The 26,181-nt window shown below is 41.2% G+C and overlaps 2 protein-coding genes across 4 annotated transcripts in view; both read right to left on the bottom strand.

Annotated features, from left to right (window-relative positions):
* The window catches only part of LOC310929925 (tensin-2-like), a 37,912-nt gene extending 30,609 nt beyond the window's left edge, over positions 1 to 7,303 (bottom strand). The window contains exon 1 of one of the 3 annotated variants that reach the window (XM_083892790.1): positions 7,089 to 7,303. In XM_083892790.1, coding sequence (XP_083748916.1) covers positions 7,089 to 7,211 — 123 coding nt within the window. In that variant the 5' untranslated portion in view covers positions 7,212 to 7,303. The remainder of the gene's footprint in view (positions 1 to 7,088) is intronic. The other 2 variants (XM_083892789.1, XM_083892791.1) reach the window with 2 other exon arrangements.
* Positions 7,304 to 11,770: 4,467 nt separating this feature from the next.
* eif4ba (eukaryotic translation initiation factor 4Ba) lies at positions 11,771 to 24,924 on the bottom strand. The gene is made up of 16 exons (XM_083892798.1): positions 24,897 to 24,924; positions 22,220 to 22,363; positions 21,050 to 21,255; positions 20,288 to 20,404; positions 18,951 to 19,005; positions 18,687 to 18,830; positions 18,456 to 18,596; positions 17,413 to 17,604; positions 17,156 to 17,251; positions 16,861 to 17,071; positions 16,640 to 16,728; positions 16,148 to 16,409; positions 15,925 to 15,962; positions 14,306 to 14,435; positions 13,823 to 13,895; positions 11,771 to 12,797 (listed from the first exon to the last, which is right to left on the bottom strand). Exons 1-16 carry the CDS (start codon positions 24,907 to 24,909, stop codon positions 12,720 to 12,722), a joined length of 1,989 nt encoding a protein of 662 aa, XP_083748924.1. The 5' UTR covers positions 24,910 to 24,924; the 3' UTR covers positions 11,771 to 12,719.
* Positions 24,925 to 26,181: the final 1,257 nt, after the last annotated feature.

Below are 26,181 nucleotides of genomic sequence, written 5' to 3'. Positions count from 1 at the left end.
TCAATAAGAGGCCACTGTGTGTGTCAGTGGGAAAGATGGAGGGCCACTAACAACATACCTGCCCACCTTTTCCTGTTTTCTTTTCCTGTCGATGCATTTTCTGAAAACATTCTTCAGCAAGGGCACTTTTTCTCTTTTTTCCTTTTTCCATTCCCTGGATTTTCCCTAAACAGAAGCAGCATTGATTCTTACTGTGGAAGGGGACTGCACATGTACACCAGCTCTGATATACCTTCACAAACACTTTTCCCATCATCTCGAATCTTGAGTGCAGAGGCAAACACACACACATGTATTATAAAACAGCAGTGCCTCTGTGGCGTTAGTGCAGCTTCATGAATAGAAATGTATAATTAATGTTTTATGTGACTCTACCTTGAGCTTTGTTCAGTTATATAACGAGCAGATCCATGGATTCACTCCCCAAAACTCACCAAAATAATCTTTCCATTACACTAATATCTCTATTCATGTTTTAATGCATTTGTGTATATGATAACAAACAATTAATTTTTTAAAAGGAAAATCCCAACCCATAACACTCACATGTTCATGTTGTAAATATTCACATTGTATACCTAATTTTACTTCCTGGTCTTGTTTTTTTAACTAATTATTGTTGTTTTTCTCTGTTTTTGCTGTGCGGTGCATTTGCAACTATCATTGTATCATTGGATTTTATTTATTTATTTTATTATTATTTAACATATTTTGTGAAATACATTTTGTGTGTGTGTGTAAAGATAAATTAGGAATACTCGTGTGTGCAGTTAATATGAGACTACACATACCTAAATAATAATTAATAAATAAATAAATGCTTTACATTTATTTCTACATTTCTGTATTTATTTATGTAAACATTTATTTATTCCTGTATTTATTTATTTACTGGTATGTCAGGTCTCGTCCTCCATAACAAAGACCAGCAAAGCAGAGGAAAATCTATATGACGTCCCGTTTTTCCATTCATGTGTATGGGGTTTGGCATAATAAATGTTATAGCGACAATTCAGTTGCGCATATAAATGTAGGTATCTCTCATTCCAGTGTCAGATATCTACAACGTCATATTAGTAGTCATAATTCGTCTTCATGCTGCAACGGTAACAGTGCTAACCACGACTTTCATTAATCAACTAACACAATAAAAGTACATTAGAAATATACAAATGACAGAGCAAAACCCTCAGTAACACTTACAGACTGGCTGGCAGTCATTATCCTCAGATTTTATGGCAGGAAAAACACTTTAAACATGCTGGTTTAATCGCGATAAAAAGCACCATTACAAGTGTTTCCACCTACGTCACTAATATGCCGTGTGTGCGTCGCTAATTAATTACCCGTCTGCCACAACAGGTGAACCGGAACCTTTGACAGAATTCTAAAAACAAATATACAAAAATACACTGGTGTTGAGAATGTTCACAAAATAAAACATTAATAAAAAAAATATATATCATGTTTACTCAGCTACAACCACACTGACTCAATTCACCAGACTTTTAGGCAAAACAGTTCCCAATCTGTACGTATTCAAGTTGGAAATATCTGAATACTACACTCTTTGGAAGGGCAGGGGCGAAAATGAAATGGGCACCTAATGGGCAGGCACCACTGGTACATAATGTCCAACATTCTCACACACCTGTGTATACTATACAGGGGCATCCTTTACAACACAGCATCACTTTCAATCACCAAGATGGACATTTTCTATACAGTACTGACTATAATTTCCTCTAAGGACAGAGTTTGGGACATGTAGGGTTGTTTATAGGAAACAAAGTTGCAGGGGCGTCTTAAATTGCAGTGCATCACTTTTCTCCACGCATAAAAAAGTGTCCAGGAGTCACACGGAGTGCTAAAATAGTTATTAGTAATCATTGATGCATCAAATTAAAACAAATAAAAACATTACATAATAATTCTTTGTAATAATTTCCCCCCAAAACCTCAAAGCAAAGTCAGGTTGAAAAGCTTTTGGTCACAGAGTGGGACTGATGGAACACATTATCATCATGTTGTAGGTATTGATCTTAAAATCAAAGCAGCAGAGAACACGTCCTTTAAGTATTGACCTGGTGTCTGGCGTTATGATGAATGGCTACTGCTGTAAACTCTTAGCAGACAAAGAATCAGACAAAACAGGGGCACATGAGGAGAGAGTTTGATGTCGTCACAACATTTCTCCATTTTAATTTTAAATGTTATTATATAACTCGTGGAACTCGTGGGTGTGGAATTGATGGACTTACGTAATGACCTACAATGGTGCTGACTCTTTATTAACCTGACCTGAGTTCACCTGCAGGATTAAAAGATACAGTTAGTGAATTAAGCTAGAGAAAATAATTCTTCTTTCTGCATCAAGTAAAGTAAATCAGAACAAAATAACAAAAAGGTCAGTAAGTGAAATGAACATGTCTAGACCAGCAGCTAAAACAAAGGTGTGCCTTTTATATATTTTTTTTTAATTTTCTGCTCAGGATGCCATTTATCTGCAACATCTTTAACTTTAATCTTGTGTGTGACATTTTAGAGGGTTTATTGGCAGAAGTCTAGCATACGACCTAAAATAAGTGCTTAATTGCTTTAAAATAAAAATTATGTTGTTTGCTTAATTTCAGAATACATCAGAGTGTATATGAGACAATACTAAACATTCAAATGATACTGACACTGGATACATGGTCATTTTGGAAAGTGCACTTAACTTAAAAATACACTGAGAGAAAACATCCTGAAAATAAAATGCCACACCTAAATATTTCATCAGTTCACTTTCAGAAAACTCACTGAAAATCACTTCTTTTTTTTTTAAATTGTGTAATTTTTTTCTGAAGAAGCAGGGTGAGTCAAGGGCGCCTCTCAGTGGTCAAATTGTGTCAGTGCAGCTCAGCTGATCGCAAACACTGGATGGCAGTTAGTTGTTACTTTAATGCGTGTTATGAAGAGTTTTCATGTGTGTACAAATGTGTCACAAATGTGATTTAAGTGACTTTGAACTTGACATGGTTGCTGCTGTCAGATGGGCTGGTCTGGGTATTTCAGAAGCTGCTGACCTATGCTGTGATTTTCAAGCACAACAATCTCTAGAGTTTACAGAGAATGGTTTGAAAAAGACAAAATACCCAGTGAGCACCGGTTCTCTGGGTGAAAATGCCTTGTTGATGCAAGAGGTCAGAGGAGAGTGACGGGACCAGTATACAGAAGATCATGTCATGACCTCTCAAGACCACATCTGGTGTCAGTCACTCTATCAGTCGTTATGTGTACCTAATAGGACGGCCTGTGAGTGGACACAGAGTAAATGACTGATGTGTCTCTCAATGTGGGAACATCGTACAATTGCGATACACACCCAGTTATTTCCCCCCATTTGTCACAGATCAATGAATACTGGAAGAGCAAAAGGAAATAGTGAAAGTTGAACATTAATTTGATTGTTAAGGCGAAGAAAAAAAGTTGAATTTGAATCAGATGGCAGCTGCTCATGATAATGTGTTCACTAACTTTCCTGGATGTTCAGTACCAGCAGAGAGGAAATGTGGCTGAGTGGACGCTCCAGAGGCACTCGTGACTATCAGCAGAGTTCCAGTATTGAATTGCAGTATTGAGGGAACCCCACCCCTCACAGATCTGTGCAGCCAAAGTCTGTGTCATTCTCCAAGCATGTATGACCACAGCAGAGAGCCTCAAGCTCTTCACTTCTCTGGGTGAAAATCCAGCCTCGTCGATGCCAGAGGTCAGAGGAGAGTGACCACACTGGTTTAAAAGACACAGGCAACAGTATCTCGCAACAGTGGGTGAAATAAGCATTTGCAGATGCACAACATAGAAGCAGCATACACTGGGCCAAGAGCTGCACAATTGCAATATGACTCATAACTGCATTTTTACAGGAACAAATATGTGAAAATATCTGTCAACGAATAAAACACGTTCTGATCGGATGGGCAGGATTTCTTCTGATTCTGAGTCTTCTAATTTGGTTATTGTAACTGGTCACTTTTGCAATTTTGCTTATTTTGCAATTAATTGTGCAGCCCACTGGGCGTCACACCTGCCACTTCATTAGGAGTCCTGTGTACTTAAAAAAAAGAAGCTATAAATGATTGTGTGACGGTCTTTTCTAATAACATGTGTGTTTATGTCCAGTTGACTGATTGCCTTGGTTATAAAATGGTCGCCTGTGACTGAGCAGCACGCTACCACATGGCTTAAGTCATAGAAATAACAATATTTATGGAACGATAAAAACGGATTTATGATGCAAAATTAATCTATAAATAAAAGAACATACAGAAATAACTCATTATAACTTGATATTAAGTGACGGGGCCGCATGTGGCCCACAGGCTGTGAGCTTTAGACCTCTGATTTAGACACAGACACACTTTTCACTGATACTAAACACAATAAAATACAAACACAATAAAATACGTTTTCTCCAACAATGTGTTCCCTCCCTCCATCGTAACAATCTGTGGGCCAGGTTTAACTGACTTATACATTTGAAAGTTTGTAAAAAAAACAAAAAAACAGACACTAATAATTCAATAAGAGTTTGATTACAGTGGGGATTCATTATGTGCACAACCAGAAATGTCTGAGTCTGTGTGAGTGAGTGAATGAGTGTTTTTTTTCACTGACACCTCACAACAGATGACATGCTGGAGAGCAGGAGGAGCAACCTCTAGTTTTGATGGCATGCACGCACACACACACACACACACACACACACACACACACACACACACACACACACACACACACACACACACACACACACACACACACACACACACACACACACACACACACACACACACACACACAAATTCTTGTACTTGCTGCATACTGAGGACTGGGTTGCTGGCAAAGTGAGGACCAGCATTTCCACTTTATAAATCAACACAATTACAAATATCTACTTCATGAATGACATCTACAAAGAACTACTGGTTGCAGTACCATACAATGTCTGCAGGTAGAGCAAAAAGAGCAAAAAGGGCTGGAAAACTTTTTCGATTTTTTTTAAGTTTTTGGTCCAAAATTTTACAAAAACATAATATTTATACTATGTCGACCAAAATTTTACAAAAACGTCATACTATACTATGTCATCCAAAATGTTAATTTCTTTTGACAAACTGAGTATAGCATGTTTACAACCTAAGGAAGTGATTTCAATGAAAACAAAGTGAGGACCGGCCAAAATGTCCTCACCCCGTAAAAATGACCTCATTTTGTTGGTTAAAAACCCTCACTGGTCCTCAGTATGCCGCAAGTACAAGAACACACACACACACACGATCAAGGGACAGGAGCAGGTGGCGAGCCAGTGGTATGCTCAAGTTCTGGCAGGGTATTTATAACCTGCTTGAGTAGAGACGGTCACCTCTGACAGCCATGAAAATACTGAAAATAGGTGCGGGAACGAGAGTGTGTGCACGTGTGTGTGTACGTGTGTGTGTACGTGTGTGTGTGTACACAGAAATAAAAACAACCTAAAGAATTACTCCTGGACAGTTTAAATCTATGACACATTTTGTTCCTCTCCACTGCAGAGTCCACCCTTTCAGCTGGGACTATATTATCATAATTTGGAACACAAACAGTCACACACACACACACACAGTCACACGCACACACACAGTCACACACACACACACACACACCCCCCCCACACACACACACACAGTCACACACACACACACACACACACACACACACACACACACACACACACACACACACACACACACACACACACACACACACACACACACACACACACACACACACACACACACACACACACACACACACAGCATTGGTTTCCATTCATAAAACAAAACATTATTTCTAACCTTAACCATAACCCTTAACCAGCTCATCAGAAATGAGCCTCTGCTTCATTAGGACCAGGTTTTGGTCTCCATGGTGGCTACTGGTCCTGACAAGTTCAGTGATTCTGCACGACACAACATTTCTGAGCAAAATAAGATAAGTTCAAATAAAGACATCTAAGTGAATTAACCCAATTTGAGACAACTGCTCCTTCTATCACTTTGTACGTAGCGTGCGAGCGAGTGCACTTCAGTCAGCCGGTCATGTGAGAGTGTACACATTCTCTTGTGCACCAACAGACCCTTATTTTTATTTTCGACTCTACTGTACGCAGGAGCTCCAGAGGCTTTACGTGTGTGTGTGACAGTGTGGCTCGGCCCTAAATCCATACGTGTTCCTAAATAGAGGCAGCAGACAGACGGACGGCAGGTCAAAACCGGACAGTAACTTATACCACTTCCTTTTGAACCTTGACTCCCGAGGGACATGATTAACAGCTATCAAGTACACACACACACACACACACACACACACACACATGCTTGTGCAGCAGTCGTAGTGAGGAAACTCATAGACATAATGCATTCCCTGGCCCTTACCCTTAACCTAATCCTAAAACCTTAAATCAAATCTTAACCATCAGAAAGGGCTTTTAAGGGGAGACCTCACTCCCTATGGTTTATAAGTTATCTGATCCTCACAAAGACACCAACACACACACACACATACCACAGGAGTAAATACAACTCCCTGTCTTACATTGCTGTTGATTCCATTGTTTGACATATTTCTTGAAAAATAACAGTTAAATATTGAACATGCACGTGGTGCAGGTGTAAATAGGAGCGACACATTTATCCTTGAGTATGCGAGCATGTGCGGCATGAGATGCTTCTGTTCTAAGCATGTGTGTGTGTTTCTGTCCCACACTTCATTGACATTTGGGTCATTTTTCAGTTTCCTTCAGTCGTCATCCACGACTAGTATGTGATGCGTGTTGCATATAACAATTAAAATAAAGAAGTCCAGCTGCTTCTGCTGAGTCAAATTAGACAAACAAATATCCTCAGCCTTTTGGAAGAGCTGCCACGTGACCATACACGTCCAAATATCCAGAATGCTTGGAGGAGTTTTTGCGTTTCTACCAACGGACTGAGGAGATTATGAGCAGCACATTTGGCGAGCAGTGTAAAGCAGACATGCGCACTATATCCCAAAAGAGTGCTTACCTCAGCAAGGTGAAGGATTTCAGGATGTACCTCAGGTTCCATCTTTATAAGGATTTCCCCCGTGTCAGTGTCAGCTCCGTGTTTCTTCACCTTGCCAGTGGCTGTGCTGTGAATGCACCCCATACTTCCAGCAGACACCTTGTTTCTTCCTCCTCAACTCCCCCCCCCCCCCCCCCCAACTCTTCCTCAGCCGCTCCTCTCAGACAAGTGCTTTAGTCGGGAAGGTCCTCTTCTCTTCATGTGATGAAGGGCCTCCTTATGTTTTCAACATCTCCTTCTCCAGCATGTTCCTTGTTCCCAAGTGACTCTTCACACACCGGCCCTTCTCGCTGACAGCTCGTCCTGTCTTGAAATCCACTCCAGATGACACCCCACCACCCCCCACCCTTCTTCCTCTCCAAAAACCAAGCAGAGACCTTCACCTCTTTCCTTGCCCCCTCCACTTCCTCACACTCTCCCGTCTCCCTTACTCTCTAGCTTTCCTCACTGTGAAAGCATGCAAGCACACACTCACCACCTCCTCCCCTTTTCCACTTGCCAATACCTTCTTTCCTTCTCTTCAGCCCCTACAGACCACCACTGTACGTACACCACTCTCTTCTCCTCACTCACAGACCCTGCAGTCTTCCCTTCTCTCTCTCTCTCTCTTACTCCATCAGTCCCCCTCTTGCTGTCTCTCTCCATAGGGGAGAAGGGGGCAGCTGTTTTGGCTTGCTGATGTCAGGCCCTTCCCCTTTTCCTTTGGCTTCATTTCAGCCCCTCTCACTCTCGTCTTCCGCACAAGGGAGTGATCAGATAGAGCCTCTTTCACACAAGGAATCCCCGCAGACTGTAACTCTGTACACAAGAACATCCTGGAGAGGCTCGAATGCATTGATCCCACTTCTCCCCGTTTCCTCAGCTCGTTGCGAAAAAGTGACGACACTGAAGACACATGCTTGGGTATTTCTGGGGGAACAAAAGGGGGTGAAAGTAGCAAACAGGCCTTAAGATGAGATCTTGCATTTGGGATTTATCATACAAAACCTAATTCCCAGAAAAGTTGGGACACTGACTTGAAACAAATGTTTTCCCTGACTCAAAAGTTGAGTTGAGACACCGGGTCACATCTCCTTTCCACGTGGAGTGTTTGTCCATTCTTGATGGTGATGAAGACCTGAGCGGCTCAACAGCGTGAGGTCGTCATTGCCCGATTTTCCTCTTCACGACGAGCTGCAAACTTTCAAAAGGAGACTGATCTGGACTGCAGGCAGTCGACCAGTCAAGGACGCACACTCTGTGTCGATGAGGCCTGCTGTTGTCGTGTTGAAATAACCGAGACGTCCCTCCAAAGCCCTCGTGCACATTCAGCAGCGATTTTGCACCCTTTATTTATGCCTTTTATGTCCTGAGATTCCTCCTGACTCTCTCAATCTTTTCATGACATAATGCACTGCAGATGGGAAAAAAAAAAAAAACTTGAATTCTGTGCAAACTTGCGTTGAGAAACATTCTATTCTCCCATGAAGTTTGGCACAAAATGGTGAACCACGACCCATGGATTCTCCTCTTATTCCCAATTTCCGTGCCCTCATCTGTTACTGGTTAACCTGCTGATTATGAAACCGTTTAATGCGTTTCGCAAAATCAGTTTTGTCAGTGGAAACAGTGAAATTCTTTTCTTTGGAATTTTATCTAATTAAAGTCATTCAGCCAATTACACATTTTTCTTGTTTTTGTTGCATTTATAGAAACCTTTCTGGAAATGGGGTTTGTATATGAAATGAACTCCACAGTCATAAGTGATAGAACATATGACACAAAACATTAATATTCCCATCTTCACTCCCTCTTGGTTGTGTGCTCTCTCCAAATGAAGACAATGATCAGCTGTGTCTAAATCTTAGATCCCTTGTTGAATTTCTCTCTCTCTCTCTGAGTAAGGCCACTGTACTGTTTCCTCTCACTGGTTTTTCTGGACAAAATACTGCTTCAGGCTGGAGGGTTTTAGGGCTGTGAGGGGGGAGAAAAAAAAAAATCTCCCAACAATTAGCCCTTTCTGAAACCATGTTTTCAGCCCACAGTTGGACCATATAAAGCAGTCTTTGCAGCGTGAAAAACACGAGGAAGAAAACTGTGTGAGTTGTGAGCTAAGTTAGGTGACAAACCATCAGGCATTTGGCAAGTGAAGATTCTCTGCGGCTTCAGACGCCTCTTTATCGCAGCCCAGGGACAGACATCCGTGTAGCTGTCAAAAACAGACGATAATCAGTGCATGATCATGGTTTACTTCACTGAACGCACTGTGGGAGACACTCACTGTCAGGCTGGGACTTGAAGAAGACCCACCTGTGTGCTTCAGCTGCTGATTCACATTAACAGGAGTGGGGAAGGGCTGGGGATGGATGGATGACACAATAAAACTCCAGGATTCTACCCCCTTTTTTTTTTTTTTTTTACTGAGAGCTTAAAGCTTTGAAGTGATGGAGAAGAAGACTTCTAAATATGAGCTGTCATATTAGAGACAATATCCATGATATAAATGCTCTGACTGAGAGAATGGGGTTGCAATGCTGTGTGTTTCTACAGCCTTTGGTTCAGAAAATAAAATTAATATCATGGCAAATTGTTCTCTGAAGACATTGAATGTTCTCAGACACTGACTGTATCCTTCTGAGAGGTCAGAGGTCACATCCTCCCCACAGTAAAGTGTATAATCCCTTTAGCCTTTAAAATACAAGGTCAAATTTTGTATTTTTTTATGTTGACTAAATAGGCACAAACCTGACGGGCAAACATGATAACGTGAACACATTTATATTTTAGATTTTATCTGTTCTTAAAACTTGTTTTGCTTATATTCAAACCAAGCACAAATACTGTGCTGAAACTTCTGCTAACGCAAAACAACCCATACATCTTCTGGTACACTGAAGTGTAATGTCTATTAGTGTGTGCTACCTGTGTCCACAGCCTGGAGCAAGTCAGTTATATTATGTGTATGTTCTACTAATGGTGTATTGTAAGCCTGTTTGCCTGGGTTTATTTTCTGTGCACGATACACTAATAAAAAAAATAAACATAACTCATTTACCCTATGTTGTAAGCAAGGTGGAGTTAATTGAGGTGATAGAACTTCTCAAAAGCTGCTGCCATGTCAGACATGACTGTAATATACCACAAAATATCTTAATTTGCACCTCATGTATATCCTGTCAGCACATTTCTATTTTATTCTATTTTCTATTTCTGGAAGACCGACCATGCTGCTACACTGACATTATCAACCCTAAACCTCAAACCAGTTGTTTTCTCCATGTGTAATCTTTCATTTTTTAAATTCCGATTAATAACTTCTTCAGAACTTAGTTGACTTTGTTCATTTACTGACTAAGCATGGCATACACTCCACAGACACTTTATTAGTTACAATTTTGTACTTTAAGTAAAGGGTTACTTAGTTACTTTGCGTGGGGTGTGAGGGTAGTAGAAATATGACATATGATAAGTGTTCAGAAATCCAAAACTATTTTGGAGCTCACACGCCCGGCGTGACACAGGATATTACGTCACTTTTGGCGCGAGCCCTCTATTTTCACATTTGTATAATCACATCATCATTCGTTTGGTTCTGGTGTATATTTTCCCCCTGTAGGTCTTCATTGTGCTGAATTTTTATTAAATATTGAGTAAAGTATTTCGTTACTTTCCACCTCTGCTAATTGGGCCAATCACATGGCAAGAACTCAATGCATTTAGGCATGACATGATCAAGATGTGATCAAGACATGCTGCTGAGGTTCAAACCAAACATCAGAATGAGGAAGAAAGGTGATTTTAGTGATATTGAACGGGACATGGCTGTTGGTGCCTGTCAGAGAAACTGCGGATCTACAGGGAATGATCTAAAAAAGAGAAAATCTTGTTCTGGTCAGACTGGTTGGACTTGATGGAAAAAACAGGAAGTGAATGTATGTGAAATCAGAGGTACGTGGAAGAGCACAACACCTCCAGCTTTGAAGCAGCCACAGCAGCAACAGACCATAACAAGTACCACTCCTGCTTCTGAGTGGCTTGTGCACCTAATAATATGGCCAGTGAGTGTAGATGTCATGAAAATATACTTAAAATTAGTTATTTTGTGACAGATAACACACCTGTAAACGCGCGCGCGCACACACACACACACACACCTGCTGCAGTCAACGTTCTTTTACAGTCAGTGTGTCCTGCTGTTCAGGAGACTACAGACATATTATCCTACTGCGTGTGTGTGACCTGGGGCTCAGCATGATCCTGACCAGCTGCCACCCAGATCCCAGCTCTCAGCAGGGAGCCAAGACTGTAAAAAAAAACAAAAAAACACTGGAAATTTTGTTCTCCTCAGACCACACCAGGAGAACTGTCCTGAAACATAATTTGTTGCTGCACATACTTTATATATCTATGAATGAAAGCATTGTTGACTGCCCAACGGCTCACTTGACAAGCTACTAAAGGCACCATTAAGTGTAGCGCCAACTTTCTTACAAACTGAAGAGGTACTGTATGTGTAAAAGTGATGGATTTGATAATGTAGCTCGCCATGGTTCATCTAAAATGGTGTCCCGTCATGTGAATACACAAACATTTCATCTTTTGTTGCGACAATACCTGTAATAATTAAGACACTGTAAAGACCACATACCATGTTAACATACATTAAGACTCCCAATTTATTGTTGCTTGGAAGAAGAGCTTCTCGTGAAAATTGCATTGAAACTCACATTCCACCACAAGCAAGTCCAGACTTTGCCCAATTATTTGTACTACTTGAAGAGGATTCAGACAGCTGCAGAGATTCTGTTAAGACAGCTGGAAATGAGACCTTACTGTGCTTTTAATGGATGTGATTATTTCATCAGAAGGTGTTGAAACACAGACATATGTACAGCAATTGGGGATTATAGTAATGGCACTCAATTCTCAGAGAGAGGATCGTGAAGCTGCTGCTTTTCTTGCCATCGTAACATAATAAAAATCAGACGTGCAGAGCAAGCATGTACTACTTGCACAAGTCTTCTCTCCCAATACTGTCCTCACCACAAAAACATACAAGAAAAAAAAGTGTTTGTAACATCTCAACATTCATGCCTGTTAATACTGGAAGACGAGATTGCTTTGACTAATTTTAGTAAGTAAGATACGAATTGTATTAGAAACAAACTAAGTAATTAATGAAAAGGCTTTAGAATGCTTAGTTATGGTGCTGGGCTACACTGTCTGGAACATCTGTGATCCACAAATGTACAAACTGCATTCACTTTCCCCACTTTTTCCATTTATTTATTACAATTAGTTCCTTTATCCATATTTTTTTCCATGTGTCAGCTATCCCCCCCCCCCCTTTTAAAACAAGTTCAGTATGTGACTATTCTTTAGAACCTGAAAAGTCCCGAAGGTGAGGCAGGAGGGGAGAGGGAGTGTGGGTGGGCATGATATTTGAAAGCAGAGGATAGGTTTGTTGGAGGAAAAGAGGGAGGGAGTGATTTCCTCCCAGGAGCTTCTGCCATGTGAGAAGATTTTAGATAATCTAGGTGAAATAATTTTGTTCTGCATTTGCTGTTTTCTCCTCTTCTTGCATTTTTGGGGCCACATCTTGTTATTTTCTCTCTATTCAAGGTCTTCGGCATCATCTCCTTGATCGCCATCCATTAGCAAAGCGGCGTACTTACTGGCTGAGCTGAACTTCTGGGGAAAAAAAATACAAAAAACAGGACCGATCAGTAAATATGTAATTGATAAGTCTGAGCACTAAGTATAAGCATATATATCTTCATCACAAATAAAGTGAATGATCAAACAACATATTATGCATTTTAATATTTGCAATCATTTGATGAAATTGTAGCAGCGACAGTGAATCGTCCTACACCTAATTCAGTAAATAAACACTAACAAATTTCAAAATAACTTTAAAATGCTTCAGAATGAGAAAAAAAAAACTTGCATTTTAGTTATTGTTAAAATATTTTCTCTTGAGAAGGAAACAAAATAGAGACCCATTAAGAATCCATGACACATAGTGATTAAAAATTCATCTTATTCCTGGAGGAATTGTTCACAACTTTAACGTCTGCAGCGACGTGGTCAATAAAGTGGCTAAATATACTACTCGGGGTTCCCACACCTTGGCTGACGTCCAATTCAAGGACATTTCCTGGACTGATTCCTTCAAATTCAAGAATGTGCTGACAGCTTAGGATGGGAGGAATCGAACTGTGCTTAAGTAATACAGTTAAAACTGAATTGAATTAATTATTTGAAAAATCTCAACGTTGTTGTTGCATCACATTGTCCTCATATGATTTATAGACACAGTACAGCCTGGCAGTTTGAGTAACACTGAAAGGGTCAATTCAACTCTTTATACTCTATACTACAACACTGAACGACTTAAATTTAACACAAATCCCAAGTGTTACGTTGACACATTCGGTGTTACTACAACCCTGCAACATTAACTGTGTTGAAGAAAGCAAAGGTGTGACCACATCAGGCGTTTGAGGTGCAACAGGTGATGTTCCGAGATGTTACATTTCCTAACGACTAAGTGATAAGCAACCAGTTACCACAGGAAATGCCACTACCACTTCAGCATCAGAAAGCACCAGAAGTTGCATGGATAATTTAGCAAGATACCATAAGGGGATTTGAATAAGGTAGACATGTTTTCTCCAATCTCTGCAAGTGAAGAAAACCAGTTAAGAACTTACAGGAGTTGGGGATTCTTCGAATTTCTTTGGCTCTGGAGGTGGTCTGGAGTCTCGCTCTCTTCTGCTGTCCTTTCTACAATCAGAATAAACACTAGGGTCAAAATTTATTGAAATGATTAAATACTGGAAAGGTATCCCTTGCTGTGAATCCTCAAACCTGCACCAAGAAAAGTTTTTCAAAATGTTCATGTTCTGAAAATTGACATTGTGCTCAAAGAATTAAAGAAACATTACGGATATTTATGTTGCACTGTTCATGTTTCCGCACTACATAATATATTATATGACTTTTTGATATAAAAAGGTAAATAATGAACACACCAGAATTCCTGGAGTCCTTTTATTGTCTTTTCTCAATAACAGGACACCAGGAAATTCTGGCATCTTTTATAATTGAGCATAGACCATGTTTGTCCACATGCCCAGTGATCGACTTCCTGTCCGTCTTGAATAATCTGGAGGTGCTAGCTTTGGATGGCTGACCTGTCTGCCTCCTTTCTTCGGTCTCTGTTTGGCCCTTCGCCTCGGCCCCGCCCTGCTCCAGGCCCTGCAGGCCCCCCTCGTGCCCGCGGGGGCCCCCGGTCCCGACGCACACCGTCAGCCTTGTTCTCATCTTAAAGGAGAAGCCAGACAGTTGAGTGAAGGGAGGGTGATGGACTTTTTTTAAACAGTAGACTACACTCACAACACACTGCAGCATCAAAAGCCACGGAGCTGGATTCAAAACGTGTTAGTCACTGATGGGGCCAAATCAAAAGGTGCACAACTGCTTCAATGAAAGCCAAAACAATGAAACACACCTCTCATATTTGATATTGGCTTATTAAGTTTTGCCAAATGTATCCAAAACAAGACCAATTCAAACAGCAATACAGATTAAGCCAGAATCGCTGTGAATTTGCATATGGTGCCCATTTAGTACCACATGTTCCTTTGGATATTTTTATAAGACTTCAAAAGACAAATGCAAGATATTTTTCTCTCCTTTTACACTCAGCTGCAAGATGACCCCATGACCTGCTCTAGTTAGACATGTTCTGTTCATTTTTTATTATATTGTTTGTCGACTGGCAGATGACAGCTCTTATCATCATGTGAGTGAAATAGTCTTGACGAAAACGGGGGATAACTTCCCTATTTAACTTCCCGGCTACAGAGTGTCCTGTCAACCTGCTCAAGAGCGCAAGTGTTTGAGACCATTTCTTGGTCAATAACCATGAAAAGTTATGATACGAGTGTAATATCACGATGCAAATTCAACCACGTGCAGCCAAACTTCACGGAAGCAAGTCCACAATCAAGAAAGAAAAGAAACAAAGACACTGTGTAGATTGTGGACAACAGTCCCAAAAGCAATTTTATATATGGGCAGTCAGATGTTTTAAAAAAAAAAGACACTTTCAGATACAATCTACACAGGTTGAGTAGAGACCTTTTTCGGTTTGCATTGTAAAATGTAGATATAGCAGTACCAGTTCCGTACGTCAAAACACGTTGATCCAAATTCATAGATCTTGAAAAATATTGGATTGTGCCAATAAACAAATGACTTGTTTATGCGCAAAACTTTGATAATTGGTCGAATATTCCCCACCCATTCAAAACATCATCATGATAGAATATCGCAACAAATAATGAATTACCATCAGCTGTAATTTGGGATCAAACCTGATTTTTAAAAATGCTTTTATTCATTTTCTTTTACAATGTCACCATACCAAACATTGTTAGCTGTGGACATGCATGCTAATATGCTTATATTAGCTTTGAGCTCAAAATGCAGCCAGGCCCCAAAGACAAGCAGGGCCAATGAGAGCCAGGCCTGAAATGTCCAAGAATGGCCACCGTACAGAGAATATGCTGTTCTGATGAACATAATTTGGCCTTTTCACAAGTTTCAAAGTCTGCATGACTCCATATTTTGCAGATAAATTGAAGTATGTTTTATGTATAGAATGTCTTCCTTCGTCAGTTTCCTTTGTTTTTGTTGACTCCTTTAATGACTACTGCCTCTTGGTTGTTCAAATGTATACGTGGTCTACAGTGGGATTTGGTGAGGGTGAAATTCCATTGTGCCTAGTACTCATCATCAGTTGTCTTACCCTTTCCAGATCCTCTCTCATCTGCAGAACTTGAAGGGCTGAAGAGAAAGCAAAAATGGTAAGAAAGAGAAGTACATAGCACTCATCAGTTTAACTTCTCTTTGAGCCTGTGACAACTAATTATAGCTCTGAAAGGTGGGTTTGCTCAATGATCGGTGCTGACAGTTCTGTTTCTGTACAAAATTTACTAAAAAGCTGATCAAGATGGACAATATATTCTCACCTGAGCTTGGGAGGACCTGAACCACCAGGGGAGACTGGAGAGACTGGAAGTCGTCCATCACCATCACTAGAGCCTGTGCTGACCGCACTTCTCTTGGCCCAGGCATTCTCCTTAGGAGGAGGGGCAGGCATCACCTTCAGAGGCTCCTTGGAGGAGCTGGTGGAGGAGGGGCGTGAGGATGACACAGGAGAGGCGGGGTCACCTTCTCTCCCACTGAAAACCTCATTCTCCCCAGAGCGCTCTCCATCTCGACACCGGGACGCTGGAGGACCAAAAAGGAACGTGAAATTAAAGTGGACTATTTAGGGCTCAGCATTAGGGTCAAAAGTGGTATCAGGCTATCGATTAATTCTTCAATTGTTGAAAAAAGAAAGGTTAAAGTGATGCTGATGAACCCAGAGAACTACCACAAAATACTGCAGTGTTTGCTTTTAAAGTAGTAGATGCCATATTTTCAAAAGAAAACTATGTAATATACAAACTATATCTCACCTCTTCCAGAAGAGCTTCCTTGCTGTGAGGACTCGCTTCCTGTGCGAGATCGCTCAGTATAAGTTTCCTCATTACGCCAGCTTGGGTCTCTGGAAACACGCAAAAAAAAAGATGATTAAATTGATATTTAAGCACAACTGGTATACATTATAAAATTTGAAATATTAAAAAGGTATTTGACTTGATAAATAACACAAAATAAATCTATGTCAACCGCTGACCTGTCTCGCATTTTGCGGTCAGGTGCTCGGCCTTTGTCCTCTTCCAGCTGCTTCTGCAGTTTCTCCTCCTCCTTCTTCAGCCTTTCCTCTACCTCCCTCTCCCTGGCTGCTGTATCAACAGGCTTGGCTCCACCAAAAATGGATGAGGCCCTGCCACTGGAACTTGGAGGTGCAGCGGGAGAAGTTCCTCCTCCTCCTCCTCCTCCTCCTCCTCCTCCTCCACTGCTACTGCTGCCGCCGCCGCCGCCGCCGCCGCCGCCGCCGCCGCCACCACCACCGCCGCCACCACCACCACCACCACCACCGCCGCCGCCGCCACTGCCACCACCAGATTCCTCCTCCTTAGGTACACTACGAGGCTTTAGGTTCAACTTGGGTCTCTGCTGAGGAGCTAAAGGTGAAGAAAGGATCACATTAAAATTGGATGTTTAATTTTCATCTATAAATATAAAGCACTAGCATTTGCACATGCAAACAAAAAACAGCCATTCTTTGACAATCTGTTAATAAGTAATGCACACAAAAATTCATAATTATATCCTGAACACTTACCACCACCACCACCACCTCCCCCTCCTCTGTCTTCACGCCTCTCCTCCCGTCTCTCGTACCGGTCCTCACGGTCGCCATAGCGATCCCTGTCCCCATAACGATCACCACTACCCCGACTGTCATCATAATCGCGGCGGAAGCCACTGCCAAAGGCACGACGACCACTTCCACCACCACCACGAGAATCAAAACCTAGCAGGAAAACGGGGAGAGGGAAGAAAACTAGTGAGCAACAAAAACCAGAAGAACCTAAAACAGACAAACTTATCGTAAATAGATAATAAAACTATAGCTAAAGGTCATGAGAACAATAATATAATTGGCATGACAATGTTAAAAACAAGCACACCTCTTTCTTTTCTTCAGTGAAAAGTAGTAATTTTAGTGATATAGCACTTTGAAAAACAAAGTTTACAAAGTGCTTTGACAACAAACCTAAGTAAAACAGGCTGAGCAAGGCAGCAAAGGCAAACATATGATAGAAGGCTGATAGTCGGGAAAGTTGGTAGAAATTCAACAGATCGAGACTTATTAATTTATTAACTTGACAGTGACCGTTCCCTCTCATTTGTGTGTCATTTCTCTGCATTTCTCTTGCATCTCTACATTTTCCTTCATGCTCCACCAGCAGAGGGCACCCAATCAACCGAAAACACCAAGATCACCATCACAAGACACAGTAAAAGTACATGGAAACATTTGTGAGGAGAGATGAAGTGGCCTTTGAGCTGCAGCGTCACTAGGGCATAGCGCTGTGACTCGGGTGGCGGACCGCGTGGATACAGCCATGATGCTATTCCTTGTGGAGCATTACTTTTCAAATACATCTAAAAACAATGAAAATTCCTCAGCATCAAACACTGGATATAAATTGTGTCTACTGGTGGAACGCAAAGGCGCCACTTAGCTTGGTTGTCCAGATAACATCCCACAAACTTTTGTGTCAGTTGTTAACGTTTAAACTATTAAGTTTTTTTAAATAGTAAAATATACACTATTTGGGACCCAGTCCTTCCTTAGACCATACCAACAATAACGCTCACCACCTTTGTCATCTCTGCGGTCACGGTCAAAGTCTCTGCGGTCGCGGTCATCGTAGCGATCCCTGTAACGGTCTCTGCCTCCGTCAAAACGGTCACCGTCCCGCCGTGGCCCACGATCTGACTCATAACGATCCCGTGATCCTGCAAGGATTCAACAAAAAAGATAAGAGTCAACACTGCTAACACACCCAAAATTAAGGGTTAGGGTACAACAACACAGTTCTAACTCACTCTCTCCAAAGCCTTCATCTCTCTTGGGAGGCCCATCATCGTCTGCACTTGGCCGAGCTCTCCAGTCACTGTCTGTCTTATCGGGACCCATGTCTGCCATCCGTCCACCCCGATCTCGGCCTCCCATCATTCCACCGTCTCTCTCTGATGCATAAAGAATAAGACCATGTTCAATACAAGGATTGAAGGGTGCTCTTCCTTTTGCTTATTTACAAGCAAAGAGAAGCCTTGCAGAGACGTGAAACACAGAGGTTAGTGGTGTACCTTTATCATTAGACTGGTCTGCAATATCCACTCGGATCCTTCGGTTTCCAAGATTCTGTTTGAATGAAAAGAGAAAGGGGACAATTAGTCAGTGACTCTCCTGATGGGCAATGAAGCTGTGCAGCTGTTCCCGCCCTGGAGGGTAGAACTTTGAGGGAGGCGGAGTTGTTCATGTTCAAATTTTTGATCATGTTCAAGACATGCAAGAAAGGTAAGTATTGCTTTAAATGAAGCTGCTATACTGCTACTTCCTTGCTACATTGCTTCAAACACGACTAAAGGACTCTTGGAAGACATGGCGAGCAAGTCCTGTTGATGTTAGCAAAAGGTGCATCGCTCACAATACTTGCTTTAACCTGTGTCATGTTACCCGTCGAATCAAGCACTTTATGAGACATTATGAAATAAAAAATATATACGTCTGAAAAGCTGCTTCAATGTTGATACACTTGGCATGGGTGTGTCAAACTAATTTTGTATTTATAGAAATGCGAGAAACACTGATGGCTATACGGCACTACATACACTATATATATAGGCTATAGGATCATGGCAGCGATCGTGTTAATTTAGATGTTCATCATGGCAGAGCCAGCAAAAAACAAGCACAGAAAAACGTTATCAGAGGAAGCGAGGAAGAGGAAACTGTGCCCGGTTGAGGGGAACACAAAACAGTGGATCATCTTTTTACAAATGGCGATGACTGAAAAACACAGAAGCATACCAAACAGATGCTGACCTGCTGTTTTGCTGTCACACTTTTAAGTATCTTTGGTATAAATGACCCGTTCTCTATGTATTTATGTGTAATCGCTCTTATAAAGAATAAAGTGGTAGACCCAAAAGGACCAGACTTGCAAAGTTCAACTTTAACTGTGAATCTGCAACAGGCTTGTTTAGAAATACATCTGTCACATTTCTATTGTACTGCACTGGTGCACTTGCTTATGTGGTTAACAGAAAGACAGAACAGACAGCAGGACAACTAGACAGAAGTGTATCTTGAATTAATAGAAAGATAATTCAAAATGAATGTCTCTTACACAAAGGATTGTACTGCATAAAATTGTTTTGCATTGCCACAAAATAAAAAAGCATCTTGCCTGGATCTTTTCATAGCCCATATATCTAGATACACTAATCCACTCATTTTCAAAGGGATAAGTGCACACAAAAAACTATACAAACATAAAACTATACATCTGATCATGTATCGCTTACTGTACAAGCCTACTCGATTTTTACAGTCACTAATTATTTTTTAGTCCCAGGTGGAAAAACCTGGAAAACCTGAACAACTAAAGACATGACACCCAATTCTTTCTTTGTCATCTCACCTCCTCGTTGAGACTAAGGGCTCTTAAGAGAGAATCCACATCGTCAAATTCAGCATAGCCAAAGCCCTTCAGCCTCTCTGGGTTACTGGGCTCACGAGGCAGACGCACTGCACTGATCTGGAAATGAAGACAATGACGCATGAGAATCACAGGAGATCCAAAAGGCAGTATGCAACTGAACATGGACAAAATGTTTTTACCATTTTAATGTTCTATTTCTTATCTAACCCTAAACAAAAGTATTAAGATGAGGACACTAGTATTCAGTCAGAACATTTCTTGAGTGCTTATGCGATTGCAAACATTTTTCGGCAATGAAATCTACTCAGCTTTGCCTGATGAGCTACAGGCAGGAACAAAAATGGATAATGGGAAACATCCAGGTTGACAGATATTATATGAAACCTTTGCTGTAACAAACAGACACCAACAAGCTTTGGCTTTTTTTGTGTTATACATTTTTCTTCAGCATTCCTGAGGAAACAGGTAAAACAGTCTGAATGATTCCCTTAATGACTGTACAACAAACAGGCTGAGCAACATTAGGGCGTTGCTTGGGGATGGGTCTGCTGATACAGCAGAGGGAAGTTTGACGTGTGTTGTCCTGTTCTTTGTTGTTGAAAAATATGATTTAAATTATAGTTGTGATTAGATTAAAAACTCAGATTTTACACGTTCCTGAGAAGTGCAAATGAAACAGTCGCTCATAATTTACTGCATGCCCTGCCATCACCCGACGCTGAATGTGCTTGGTAAACCTACTGCTAAGCCGCGGAAGAAGTCTTTGATTGATTCTTCAGTGACTTCATAGGGTAGGTTGCCAAGGAAGGCTGTGTACGGTGGACTGCGGGGCAGTCGAGACCGGTCAACATTGGGCTCACGGGCCGAGCGAGGTGCTGTGGGCAGGATGGAGCGGTCAATGGCCGATGCCCGGAACGAGTCCTCCTCCGTGTGCCACGAAGTCGAGACTGGAGAGATAAACAAGGATACGCAAATGTCACATAAGGCATGCCAAAATGTTTTAATTACTGGCTAGTCAGACAACAGTTTCACACTGAACAGCTGTCGAACATTTCTGACATGTGAAAGAGAGCAGAGCTGAGTCAGGTTTGCAAAAATGTGTATGAAAAATTACAAAAACAATGAAACATTTAAGAGCTGCAACTTTTAATGGATAAGTTATTAAGCCATTATCAAATCAAATGAACCAAAATCAACTTTTTTTCATTCCTGATTTATCTTATCTTTTGAGTTTAAAAAAATAAATAAACTTAAACAAGTAATAATAGCTTTTTAAATGCAAATTTTAACCATTTTCTTTCTCTAACAGTAATCTCAGTTTATTTGGGAATGTCAACACTTTGAGGTTTGGGAAAAACAAACGCATTCTATTACATTTTATGGAAGAAGCAACTCATTAATGTTCTCAAAATAGTTGTGCCGAATCATGTTGTTTGAACTGAAAACACACACGCATACATACAATATATACCCACACAGTCCAAAAGGATATACAAACAGTGGACATCTTACTGAAAAATTACTAACACAATACTATGTTTGATAAATATAACTGATATCTTGGGGCAGTAACCTACAAACTCCAACTGCTATTTAATAATCAAAACATGCATCCCAGAACAGTACAGAGGGTCAGGGAATTCATTTCAACACAAAGAGTTAGCAGTTTATATGTAAACATAAGCTCTGGTGCGAGTCCAAAGTCATAAGTAAATCAAAGCAATAGCAACATTATTATGATGAACTTCTCAATTTAAGTATGACTCTTCACAACAAATTCAACTGACTCTGGTCCAAATAGACACAAATAAACACCAGGGTTGACAAATCTAATACGTAATAGTGGTGTTCAGCGCTCACTGCTACATGGCTCAGAAAATAAAGAATTTGTTTATTTCAGTGCAAACTCACCATCTCCATCCAGGTCGTCAGTCTCATCAGCCCAGCTAGTAGACTTGGCTGGGTAGCTGGGGGGAGCTGGACCACTGTTTCCACTGTCCTCTGCCAAGAAGTCAGTTAGGGTGAGGGTCTTCCCCTTCTTATTCTTCTTCTTAGCTGGAGGTGTACATATAATACATAGTGAGTCACAGAATAAACATTATACCATGTGTCAAGTGCTCATATGGACTTTTTTTCTTTAGCTAATCCTAAAAGGACACATGAGCTTGACAATAGATGCAGGTGTTACTGTAGGCATGTACATATGGCATAAGACAGCATTTATAATAGATTCTAGTAAATACTGATCAAAAATATTAGACTTAAGACAGAAACTCTGCATAAATCTAGGATTAATTATTTCAAATGCCAACACAAAGACAGTTTGAGTTTAAAAAAAACATGCATGTCCATTTTTCATCAAGGTCCAAACACCAACATTTGTAAGGGTAGGCAGAGTGACATGTTGTGCAGCCAAGCCAGATAAGACAACCACACTGCTTGAGTGATGACACTTAGATTTTTCTGTTGGAAAGTAAACACAAGGAGTGGTCTGCCTGTCTCAACCGTCATTGCGAGTGCTTAGAAATGGCTCTTCAAGAGTCAGTTTTAATATAGTCAGATTTAAAGCTGCATGTTTCAAGGACGGTGCCCTGGAGTTCAAAATCACTGACGGGTGAGTGCAGAACATTCCTCGACAGTTGTTTGTAGGTTCCAAACACAGCTCACAGCGAGGCTCTGGTTTTGGTCTGAGGTAGAAAACAGGAGTGACAAAGCAGGCTGTAGGCTTTATTGTGAAAAGTCCAGCTGTCAGGGAATTATTATTTTTTTTTTTTAACACACATCCTCACATAAAGTACACAGAAAACACAGACCAAACACCTCCCTCTCTCCCTTCATGAGCATATGCAAAGTCATTGCTTACAACTTTTGCACAAGCTCAAGGGAGCAGAGAGGGTAGAGGCAGATCTGTCTTATGTTCAGTACATTGAATAAAATGTCTATCCAACCACTTAACTTGTGCCCTACTCAATTAACATTTTACACAATCTATAGCTCAGCTACAGCCAGTGTTGCTAGTAAATGCTTTACTTTAAATGGTTCTGTTATGTTTAAGGTTTACTCGACAGGGATAAATGTATTACATTCATGTAACATTAGTGTTCATTAACAATATTAAATTCAATGTGAAAACTAACAACATGGTTAAAATATCACTCCATTTAGACAACTGTTGACCACATACATTTGCTGCTGCACATTTCAGCATATATTGCACTGAAACGTGCAGAATTAGCCCAGAAGTGAACTAAGCAGCTGCAACAGTGTGGAAATCTATACAGATTTAGATATCTAAATAATTATTTGGTTCTTGGTCTAAGTTACTTGGTTTTATTTGAGTTGCCACTTGCTTATTTATTTATCTGTTCTGTTTTAAAAACCAATGTCATTGAACCGTTTACTTGTTTGATCCAAATTCAGTATCGCCACAATTGGTGCTTCAGTTGAAATAGAAAAGTGCAAATGAATACAAAGAGACTTTTTAGATTTTACAGGTTAACTTTTTTTTTCGAAAACAAGAGCAACACTGGTGTGGTGTAAATAACAAAACTATAATGAATGCAATTAAGATGTTACATTGGTATCAACAATGGTAAAACACCAGCTATTCTAAGGTGGTGGTCAGCGTTCATTGGGGTTAGGGTTCCCAAATCAAATTCAGCTAAGGGCCCCATAAAGGCTTGAGCAGGCCCTGGAGTCATAACATGACTATATGACATTGCGACGTTCAGGACACTTGTACAGTTGGTTTTCAGTATATAGACCACTGAATAACAATTGAATGGCCATGTGTTCGACAAACCACATAGTTCGCTTGTTGTGTAAGCAAGTCGCTTTTGTCTTGCTGCAGTCAGTAAAGGACTGCTGACGGAGGGAAGTGTCCCTGCTTAGCTGGCTAGGTTTAAGGGCCTAGTGCGAGTCGCAGCGCCGGAATCCAAGTGCGCCATAACGAGAGCGAGACAAGGGCGGTGGGAGTGGTAGACTAGAAGTTGCGAATCTGGCAAACAAAGTGTTTAGGATGCGACCCAAAAGACCCAGCTGCCACATTTCATCTAACGCCGCCACCGGAGAGCCAAGCTGCACACGTGGGGGAGCCTGCTCGGGCAGCCCGGACTCCTCAGCTCAACCCCTCCTCCACGAAACGCGCTTGCGCCCGGCGCTACCGATCTGCTCTGAGCGCCACGGCGAGTTCCGCTATGGACATACAATGTGCCAGCTCTGCACGCAGTTACAAATGTTCCACGGCATGCTGCACATAGCCAAATGAACCTCTTGTCGCACGAAACCAAAGTCAGACAACATTATATCGAGAGTAGCATGTTCACAAGAACTAAAGAGCAAAGTATTCTGTGGGTTAAAATGTTCCCCGTGTGTGCTAGCCGTCTCGTTCATTCGCCTTTCTCCAGCAGCCACATATTTACGGAGCCAAAACAACCAGCAAACATATTTTTAAGCGCCGGACAGCGACGCGAATCGATACGTCGAGACATTATTTATCCCTAAACGGATTATGTTGCACTACATCGACGTAGAAACAACTGAAAATACCACCCAACCGACTCAGCTCCCTCACCCACATAAACCTCACCTGACGCCGCCATGTTGAAGAGCGAGTTCCTAGTAGTGCCCGGATGTAAGCGTCAGAGGTTTATCATCGGGAGCGCGCATCGTGAACGACGTGACTGTCTGATCCCCTCCCTTGTTCACTGACCCACATCTGCTCTGCTACAGTGACGACACCTACAGTACAGCAGGCGATTTTAACATTTAATAGCTAGTCTATATATGTAATAAAGATATGCAAAATTCTGTTCTTCCTGGTGAAATCGATGAATTTAAGATATTCAGATTTTCTTTCACTCCACAGGTGTTATTCCTGATAATCCAAAACCTTATTTTTACCAGGGCAAATTGAAACAGTTTTTCAATTCATATTTATTAGGTTGGTCGTTACAAATATCTTAAATTAATTTTGCAAAATACATTTTGACTATCTGTAATTCCATTTTGAGGTATCTACAAATCCCCTGGATTTATGACTGGTAAGAATTTAAATATATACATTTCAAAATGGAAACATCACATTTTCTTAGCAGGAATTCAGATTTCACATAATGAATATCTACATTCAAACTGAATGACGAGATATCAGTTGATATCTGAAATGACAGCTTTGGATAGAGGAAACAAATTACAGATATCTATATTACCTATCCAAACTAGCTACTGAATGTTAAAATGGCAGGCCATATACTGATCAGTGAAAACATGAAAAATAGTTCCAATTTTCCAAGTTGGCTGACCACATACAGTACAGGAAAAGAAAATAACTTAAACTAGTTAAATTTAATTTAATTTAATTGCCTCCTATGTGAGACCGGACACCCCTCCCACACCTGTCATCTTCACTGACAATCAGGTCCAGACTGATGAGACTCCACTCAGGCAAGTCTGCAGGACCGGATGATGTGAGCCCACGGGTCCTCAAAGCCTGTGCCCCCAGCTGTGTGGAGTCCTTCATCACCTCTTCAGGATGAGTCTGAGCCTGCAGAGGGTCCCAGTGCTGTAGACGTCATGCCTGGTTCCAGTACCAAAGACACCACGTCCCAGTGGCTTTCAGGATTACAGACCTGTGGCACTGACGTCTCGCATCATGAAGACCCTGGAGAGACTCATCCTGGATCAGATTCGACCCATGGTCAGACCACATCTGGACCCCCTTCAATTCGCCTACCAGCCCCGCCTTGGAGTTGAGGATGCCATCATTTTCTGCTCAACCGTGTCTACGCTCATCTGGACCTGCCAGCTAGCACTGTGAGGGTCATGTTCTTCGACTTCTCCAGTGCGTTCAACACAATCAGCCGACTCTTCTA

This window comes from Microchirus variegatus, assembly GCF_963457635.1.
Source record: "Microchirus variegatus genome assembly, chromosome: 7".
Taxonomy (NCBI): domain Eukaryota; kingdom Metazoa; phylum Chordata; class Actinopteri; order Pleuronectiformes; family Soleidae; genus Microchirus; species Microchirus variegatus.
This window is presented reverse-complemented; position numbering and strand designations above follow the sequence as displayed.

Excerpts from the sequence above, each read along its gene's own strand:
- eif4ba (XM_083892798.1), bottom strand. Across the intron at positions 20,405-21,049 it reads ACTTCTTCCGCGGCTTAGCA|ATCAGTGCAGTGCGTCTGCC; the intron begins GTAGGTTTACCA and ends CTTCATTTCCAG. Across the intron at positions 17,072-17,155 it reads CGGCGGCGGCGGTGGTGGTG|GAGGAGGAGGAGGAGGAGGA; the intron begins GTGGTGGTGGTG and ends GTGGAGGAGGAG.